The sequence below is a fragment of the Medicago truncatula genome, chromosome 7, assembly GCF_003473485.1.
Source record: "Medicago truncatula cultivar Jemalong A17 chromosome 7, MtrunA17r5.0-ANR, whole genome shotgun sequence".
NCBI classification, from domain to species: Eukaryota; Viridiplantae; Streptophyta; class Magnoliopsida; order Fabales; family Fabaceae; genus Medicago; species Medicago truncatula.
The window spans coordinates 33,977,059-33,986,787 of record NC_053048.1 but is presented as its reverse complement, the minus strand read 5'-3'; the positions used below and the strand labels follow the sequence as shown (position 1 = coordinate 33,986,787).

Here is a 9,729-nt window from a genome sequence, read left to right as displayed (position 1 = left end):
GATCGTGGTAGAATGTACCATGCTAAATGTATACTCTTTTAATTATAATGTATCTATTATAATAAATAAAATATTACTCTTAATGTAATTCACACCGTGCATCGCATATCTAGACGTTGTAGTGAATAATTAATGTAAAATGCAACTAATTTAAAGTAAGAATCAAGAGAAATATGATGACAATTAATGTGGAAATATTTTGAAATGAAATATTTCAGATTTTATTTTAATTATCATGGAAATACATAGTATAGTGATCCTTGGTGATGTTCTGTTACAACAGAGAACGTAAGACATTTTGTTTTTTGTAATAGTAAACTCATCTCCTTTATTATTTCCGTCTTTGGTTATTCGTCAAGCTCAAGACCTGCAAGCTGCTCGATTCTAGTTTACCCTGCAATGAGTAAAGCGAAATTGACATTAGTTTTCTTTACAAATCTATATTTATTTTGTGACAGAAAACCTACTTATTATCCAAGAAAAGATTTTTCATTAAAAAAGTTTCATGTAGGGCTAATAGGGCAGAGAATCCATTAATCGAAAAAAAGGGTTGGTGGTGAGAGATGTACTTGTCGCAGTCCATGTCAGGGCCAATAGGGCAGCGAAAGTTGATACCACAGTCCGAAGGGAGGGTAGAAGCGACAGTTCCATTGAGCCCAGGTACGCCGGTCAAAAGGGATTTGAGGCACCTACAAACATCTTGACGATCAGGTTTAATCTGGGCGTTGTCATTTACAGTCTTAACCCCGTTGCAACATTGATCAGGGGGAGATAATGTATGTGGGTTTGTTACATAAGGAAGGCATGGTGTTAAATTTTGTTTCACTTCATCACATGTAAGTGAAGCATTGGCTAATGGAATGCACAAAACCAAGCATATCATAGCCAAGCAAGTAACTTTGATCACAAGCATTGAACTAGCCATGATTTGGAAATTTTGGAAGAGGAAATGCTATTCAAGTGTGTTAGTGAGTTTGGATTGGTGAATGGATGAGTTATATGGTGCCTATTTATAGATGATATATGGCCAACTCAACTTCAAATGTTTAAAATTGATTGTGCAAAGAGTTTTACCAATGATCAAAATCTCGAGTAAATATCTAACTTTACAAAAACTCATGTATTTATTTATTTTTATCGGTAGAGATGGAGATTAATATTTGAAGTAAGGAATGGACCAGCATCCACTACGTGTTTATATAATTCCTCTTTAAGATAACACACAAGAACTCAGGATTAAGAGATAAGACACACCATTAATGAAAAGAGTTGAACTCATGACACATGCATTTCACCCTCTCAATTTCTGAAATTCACAACTTGTTTGATAGCTTTTATCCCTCATTCTGTTTGATTGAAAAAAGTAGTTTTAGTGTTTAGTACGTATAAAACTGTTAATAATGTAATATTTTTTAAGTAACTTGAATAGTGTAACATATAATACATCAAAATTATGCAAAAATTAAAAGTTTCTAAAAAATTTGTAATTAATATCTTTAAATACTCTCCCAGTTTATTTTTAAGTGAATATTTGGAGTTTTTTCTCCAATAATACCCTTGTACTATTGATCAAAAAATAAATTCCTATTGTTTTACCGGTCGTTTCCAATAAACTTTTTTTTTGCACAAGCTAAAATGAGATATATTAAAACTGCACATGAAACACCCTCCACAAGACATGCAAAAAGTGAGTTACTGCTAAATATTTATAGACTACAGGATGCCAAATAAGGGAGGCATCCTCAAGTAACCAAAAAAATAAATTATTGATGCACTCCGATACAAAGAAGCGGATGCCGGTCGTTTCCAATAAACTTGATGTCTCATCTTCTCTCTTATAATAAGTAAAAGTTTTTTTTTTTTTTTATCATGTACAAATTTGCACATATTAAGAAGTTTAAAGCAATAATTTTGTCTTGACGCTTTGTGCATTTTATATTAAATATGTAGATTTTTAATAAATAGTTAATGTTTTTCAATAAAAAAATTACTACTTTTAGAAGATTTAACATATGCAATATTGCACATATTAGACAAATTCAATAAATAATTGTGTTAGACTCTCCCTCTCTCCGATAGATTTCTATTTTTTTCTTGCACAAACTCAATCTCTCAAATAAAATTGATGGATCATCTTTCTCTCCCACCTTTCTTTCTCAACATTCATGGATCCTTTTGTTTTTTTCATCATAATTGTTCTCTATTTTGCACTGGAAATCTTTAACAATGTTACTAATATTATATTTAAAATTTGAACTCTTCATGAAACCATTAATATAGGTAACAATTATTTTTTTGAAAGAATAGGTAACAAAATTGTTTCATGGAAGTTTAAATTTGCACATAACAAAAAACAAACTTTACTTAAAAAAAAAAACTTGAATTTTCAAAATACTTACCTTTAATTAGTTTTATTGAAAATTAGTAAATACATGTAATTGAGAAAATATATAATTGACAAATTGTACTCATAAACTATCAAAACAATAGTTAAATAGGAACAAAAAATCAAACGAGACTTGGAAAGAAACTGATTTAGTAGATTTTTAAAAAATACACGCTTTTGACCCAAGTTATACGACCTTTTGGACATTTCACTCGTATTAAGAAATCTAATTAATTTTGTATGGAAAAAAGTATTATGAGTTGTTTTACAAAAGTGTCTTTAATAAATGGTACGAGAAAGATAAATTAAATAATTAAAAGAAGAGAGAGTAATACATAGTTAAAAGTATTGTAAAAAAAGTTATGGGTATAATAAAAAATTAACATTAATGTTTATTGGTATTGTAAATTTGTGATAAAAATATTTCTTCAAAACAACTTATAATTTAGAAAAGAAGTAGTTGTTGTTTTCAAATAAATAAATAAAATTTGACTTGAAGAACGGGACCGTAAGCAACTAAACCATAGACTGTTTGCATTAAAGCTGTAGTTTGATGATGTGTTAGGATGTTTTCTTAATGAGTGTGACCCATTTGCAAGAAAAAACTGGTTAAAAAAAAAATGGTTTAAACCCTTTCAAAAAAAAAAAATGGTTTAAATGTAATTTTGATCCTTCTAATTTTGAATTTGTTAACTTTTGATACCTCTATTAAAATCGGATTTTTGATCCCCATGTTTAAAAAGTCAATGAAAAATTCTTGTTCCCCTCCTATTTGAATGATGTGGCGTGCTCATTAATGACATGGATCCCATGTGACATTACTTACATAGTCAATCAAATGAGGTGTCAATGTCCATGTCATTTAAATTAAAATATAATCATATGATTATATTTTTAGAATTTGAAAAAAAAATCTGAATTTTTTTTTTATATTATTTAAGAACCATAATTTTTAAAATCCCCAATTTCTTTCTCAATGAGCCCCTAAGTATGGAATTAATCAGCCTCCCTTCTTCTTCCCATCTCCGTCACGGGTCATTGTCGCCCTCCTTCTTCCATAATATAGCTTTGGCATATTGAATAAATTAATCACCCCAATACAATTTTTCACAAGATTGTATCACCATCCACTTCTTAAAATTAATCATCACAATCGTTAATGCTATAGCTAAAACAAAGATAAAGGTTGAAGGAGCGCAAGAACAATTAACACATGCAAGTTTTTGGCGGTGAAGACAAAATCGTGATACATGCAAAATCAAAGAAGAAAATTGAAGGAAGGATAGCTACAGTTGGAACTCCATCACTTGAATACTCAATTTGGGGACGAAATCGGTGAGCACGCGTATTACTTTGAGACTTAGGAGCCGATTGAAAATTAATTTAGGGATTTTATAAATTAGGTTTCTTGAATAATTTAAACAATTTATTTTTAAGATTTATTTGTAATTCTAATTATATAATTTTATGATCATATTTCAATTTAAATGACATGGATTTGACACCTCATTTGATTGACCATACAAACAATGTCATGTAGGATCCATGTTATTAATGAACACGCCACATCATTCAAATAGGAGAGGATTATAATTTTGGAAAATGCTACATCTAGGGAGAGAATATTTCCAGAATTCATCCTGAATCAATTTGATTGGCTACTTGGCACCACTAACAGCTTGATTTACACAAAATGAGGAATTTGATTGGTACACTCAAATATATTGGATGTACCATAGTATTTGCCTTTGTTTATTTCTTAATTAACCCCCATTAGATGTATGTTCGGGAAATTCCACAAAATTTATTTTCGTTGGAAATAGCAACGCTCTATAATTTTCATTGACTTTTTAAATAGTTGATAAAAAATGGATTTTAAAAAATGGGGTATCAAAAGTTAACAAATTAAAAAATAGGGAAATTAAAATTGCATTTAAGTCAAAATAAATGATAGGTTTCTTCCAACATTAATTTTTTTAATGGCAAAATGAAATGATATTGATAATCATTAACCAGTATGAACAAAGACAAGCACACAACCAGAGAGGTAACCCTAATTTTCAGAAGCCTCAATATCCTTAGCAACAGTATTGACAAAATCCTCAAGAACCTAGAACACAAACACTTGAGGATACATTAAAATTGTTTATGCAAGTCTCTCTTCAGAACCAGGAAAACATAAAGCCCTCAATCAAAGATATTTGAGGCACAATTAGAGAAACTTGGAACCAAATAGGCTCATGAACGTCCAAAAGGTAAGTTAACATACATAAAAAATGCCAGCTTTAGCAGTGAATTCATATATCAATAAGGCAAGTTCACTGCTAGCACTGAAAAGGTAAATTCACTTCTAACACTTCCACCCACTACTGGAAATCTACGTTTTTCCTGCGGATTTCGGCCAAAAGTCCGCAAGAAATCAGTTTCATGCGGATTCTGCCAACGATTCTGGTTCCGCGGTAATACCTTCATGGGTAATTGATTCCTAAGGATTTTAGGATCCGCAGATAATTTTTGGTCAGTGCTTAAAGAGTTTACTTGCCCGTAAGCTTGTTTACTGCAAAAATTCCAGTACTTCCGCAGCAAATGACACAGGAAAATCCGCATGAAACTGATCTCCGCAGAAACATTCGCAGGAAATGTATTCAATACCACTGTAGGCAGCCACGTTCCCGATAATTGAACCATATGTTATCCTTTAACCACGAAAAACACAAAGCCTTTCATAAAACCAAAATGATCAGAAGAGGAGGATTGAATTTAGGAATCAAACACAAGTCCAATAGAATTCGTGTGTCACGGCTACCATGCAAACCACGCTAGTAGACATGGATGCACTAAGAGAGATAGTTTGTATCAATCTTGGTAATAGCAGGTTGGACGACTATTTTTGTGCTATTAAATTTAAAATTGTTCTCGACTATCCAAATGGTATGGATCATCCTCAAAGTAACACAAGAATCAAAAGGAGGAATGTACTTGCACCAAATCATGGAAGCCCACGGGAGAGCATGACCCTTTGGAAAAAAGATGATGATATAAGTCTCTTTCGCTGTTAATAATCTTAAAAATCGTTGATATTCTATCGAAAAAAATAGGTGATATCATATGGTTAAAATGTGGTATGCCACGACCTCCGCCATATAAACTACTACGTTTTTTAAAATCTTGTCATTTCGAACTTTTCCATTCTCTCATAGGATTGTTTGCCAAATTAATATAACCCAATAGATATTGATCATTTTGAATTGAAATATTTCAGATTTTATTTAATTATATATTTCGGTTACAACTTACAATCGGAGAAATTAAACCATTTTTTTTTGTAAGAGTAACATCATCTCTGTCTGTATTGGTTATTAGCACAAACCAAGTATTACTTATTCACTAAGCACCAACCCTTCAAGCAGCTCAATACTAGTTTATCCTGCAATTAGTAAAGTGAAATTGATATTAGTTTTCTTTATAAATCTATTACTTGTTTCTTTTGGTTCTTAAAACACGCGCAAATATATACTCCATATGAAATAGAAAAATAGGGTTGATGGTGAGAGACGTACTTGCTGCAGTCCATGTCAGGGCTAATCTCATAGCCTATGTTAGCACCACAGACTTTAGGGAGGGAAGCCAAGGCGGTAAGATCGAGTCCAGGTATGCCGTTCATAAGGCCTTTGAGGCAACTGCAAACAGCTTGACGATCTTCGCGAGTTATGGCTTGGCCAGTTACATCAAGAACTGCAGCGCAACAATTTTGAGGGGGAGATGGAGTTGGGTGTGCTACGTACGGAAGGCATCCCATTAAAGTTATGGCCGCATCACGACATGTAATGACAGCATTGGCTAGTGGAATGCCCAAAACCAAGCATATCGTAGCCAAACAAGTAACCTTGACAAGCATTGAACTAGCCATGATTTGGAAATTTTTGAAGAGGAAATGCAATTCAACTACTTTGGAAGAGGTGAATGGTTGTATACTTCTAATGGCTATTTATAGAGAATAGACTGCAACTAGCTTCCAATATTTAACATTTACTGTGCCATGAGTGTTTTACCCACGATCAATATCTCAAGAGTAAACAAACAATCATTTGTATTTTCTTAAATGTCATGTTGTATAAAATAATTTTGTTTTGTTATAGTGTTAATTTTAAAAACCGGTTTTTTTATTAAAAAAAAAAAAGCCGGCTAAGACCGGCCGGTCAAATCGGTGAGTATGCTGGTTCGAGCTATATATCGGATTGGTCATACTAGTCAACAAATGAAATATATACATCTTCATTTTTGTATAGAACAACACATCCTTTTTCTTTCTTAAAAAAAGCACATCATTATTAAATATAATATTTACACAATAATCATATACATATCATCTCTACCCTTTCTTAAAGAAAATATACATATATTTTTGTTTAGAAAATCCAGATATAATATTAATATTAATAAATATGCAAAACAAAATCTATTTCTTTAAAAAAAAAGTATAGCTATACAAATATTAATATATAAATTTCCTTAAAAAAATATTAATATATAAATTACATGTCAGTTTTTTTAGTTTTTAAGTGGTCGAGTCATCAATTGTCAAAAAAAAAAAAAAAGTGGTTGAGTCATCATATGGGGTTGTAGCTGCTGCTACAATTTCCTTTATCTTAAAGAAAAAAGCGGTCTAGTCATCGGTTCAATCTATTTTAATCTGGTTAAATACCTACAAAAAAATTAATCTTAAGATTGAGTGATCTAATCGAGTTACTCGATTTAATCTGAGTCAGTCATGTTGTTCAACTAGTGACAGTGGTTTGACCATTAACCAATATAATGACCTAGTATCCTTACCGAGACGATGATCGAGCCAAATTTTAAAGCTATGGCTATACTTTCTCAAGAGTACATCATTTTATGACATCAATACATCATTAACGTTATTTTCTTATTATGCTTTTTTACTGTTTATTTGTTTATTCTCTCTTTCACATATCATTTATAAAAGATAATTTTATAAAATTACTTATAATTTGGTTTTCTATTACAAAATTAACTATATCTTTTAATATATGTGAAAATGTCAAAACAACTTATAGTAATATATAGGGAAGTGGATATCTAACGTGGCAAAAAGTCGAATATATATTTTTTTTTGTATTGTTAGAAAAAAATTCATTCTTGGAGAATTATAAACACTCTGCAATGTATGCATTGTGCAACAATCAAATAAAATTAGACAAATGATTTTTTGGATAAGAAAATTAATATGAATTCCCTTGAAAAATTTGTCTTTAATTAAAACTCGTGAACTACTAAAGTATAATTTATTTTTCTACAAATACTTGAATCTATTAATTGGTTACGCAAATCAATAATTGATAAAATATTTATTCAAAAAAATAATTGATAAAATATGTAGTTTCTAAATATGGACCAAAATATTATAAAAATAATTCTGAAAAAAAAGACTATTACTCATTTTTATGTTTTTGACAAAAAAAAAAAAAACAAATTTGATTTTCTTTTTTTCATTTTACGAAGACTAAATAAGTTTCCTTATTTTCTATAAACTAATGTGAAAATTTACTCAAATAGTTAAATCTAAAAAAAAAATAAAAATGAAATAGCCCCAATTGAATCTCCTTCATTAGCTTCTCAGCCAACGGGTACAACAGTCGTCTTCCCAAATTATATTGTATATCCATTGTTTGTGCCCAAGAGGGAAAGGCCCTCTAGATAAGAAACACAAGTGTTTGATCCTCCTCCATCAAAACAAGTGTTTAGAACTTAGAATATCAGAGTGATTCACCCCACACAAGGTGTGCTAAAATGATGAATCCTCTAATATTTGTTACAACACCATAGCATCTAAAGAAAAAAGATGCCACCACCTAAACAAAAAAGGGGATGTCTCCACCAATCGTAAAAGCCATACAAAAAAGGGGATGTCTCCACCAATCGTAAAAGCCAAAAGCAATAGGCTCAATATTCGAAGAAAGCCAGAGAAAAGAATTTAACTTAACTTTTTCGAGAATATGTAACGGATCAATAACCGTATCATTGAAAACACGGTTGTTTCGCTCCTTCCATATTGCCCAAACACAAGCAAGCCAAATAACCTTAAAAAACACATGAGTAGATCTAGGCAAACCCGCCAAATGAGTAAACTGAAAGTAATGATCCTTAATAGAACCTGGAGGAACAAAAGAAAACCCAAGCCAGTGACAAAGTAAAACCCAAACACTTCCAAAATATTCGCATCCAATGAATAGATGACCCGTCGTTTCGGATAGACCACACCCTCCAACACATACATTGTCGTTTGGTTGAAGAATGAGACGACACACCAAATTTGCTCTTGTAGGAATTCTGTCTTGAAGCAACCGCCAAGCAAAAAGCGACACTTTTTTCGGAACCAATTTATGCCACATGTCAATAAAAGCATCATGAGCCACCTGCTCTTCAGAATTTGTGAGTGAGAAAACGATAAGTCCCACCAACACTATAATCATGAACATGATCTAATAACCACCGCCAACGGTCCTGAATATGAACCTGGAAAACAACGTTATCCAGTAAAGTGATACACTCCCTCATACTCTCCTCCTCCCAAGCTAACAACCGCCGTCTCCAAACCCACCCATTACCACCCTCAACCCACCCCCAACGCTCCATGTCTGCCACCGAATACTCCTTATGCACCGCTAAATCATAAAGACGACTAAATTGAATCTTTAAAGGTACTCCGTCTAGCCATTTATCAGTCCAAAAGAAAGTACTACTACCATTTCCTACCTCCCTCCTAACATTAACATCAATCCAGTTACCTACTCCCGAGCCTACTCCATCCCTCACCTTGCACAACATACTCCACCAACCGGACGCCTCTCTCCCTCCTTCATGAATTCTACCTCCAACCTCCCCGTACCGTGCCTTTAAGACATGATACCACAAGCATTCTTTGTCAATCAACAACCTCCAACACCATTTCCCTAACAAAGATAAATTAAATTCACCTAACCTCCGCACCCCCAAACCACCTCGATTCACAGGTAAACAAATAGAATCCCATTTAATTCAAGCAATTTTTTTAGAGACCTCACAACCCCCCCAAATTTTTTTAAAAAAAATAGATTTAATAGAAGAAATTATACCTGCAGGTGCCTTGAAAAAGGAAAGAAAGTAAACCGGAAGAGAGGACATGACAGATTTCAGAAGAACTAAGTGACCACCAAGCGATAAAAATTTATTATTCCACGACCACAATCTAGCAACAATTCGGTCCACTACCGGTTTCCTGAAACTGAGTCTTCTACTATCTCCGCCAATAGGTAATCCTAAGTACTGATGAGATAAAACCG

General features: G+C 32.4%; 2 protein-coding genes across 2 annotated transcripts; both read right to left on the bottom strand.

Annotated features, from left to right (window-relative positions):
* Window positions 1-219: 219 nt before the first annotated feature.
* Window positions 220-997, bottom strand: LOC11433623 (non-specific lipid-transfer protein Cor a 8). The gene is made up of 2 exons (XM_003623562.3): window positions 570-997; window positions 220-394 (listed from the first exon to the last, which is right to left on the bottom strand). Exons 1-2 carry the CDS (start codon window positions 923-925, stop codon window positions 385-387), a joined length of 366 nt encoding a protein of 121 aa, XP_003623610.3. The 5' UTR covers window positions 926-997; the 3' UTR covers window positions 220-384.
* Window positions 998-5,702: 4,705 nt separating this feature from the next.
* LOC11435833 (non-specific lipid-transfer protein 2) lies at window positions 5,703-6,347 on the bottom strand. The gene is made up of 2 exons (XM_003623560.4): window positions 5,947-6,347; window positions 5,703-5,813 (listed from the first exon to the last, which is right to left on the bottom strand). The coding sequence occupies exons 1-2, from the start codon at window positions 6,294-6,296 to the stop codon at window positions 5,804-5,806; spliced, it is 360 nt and encodes a 119-aa protein (XP_003623608.3). The 5' UTR covers window positions 6,297-6,347; the 3' UTR covers window positions 5,703-5,803.
* Window positions 6,348-9,729: the final 3,382 nt, after the last annotated feature.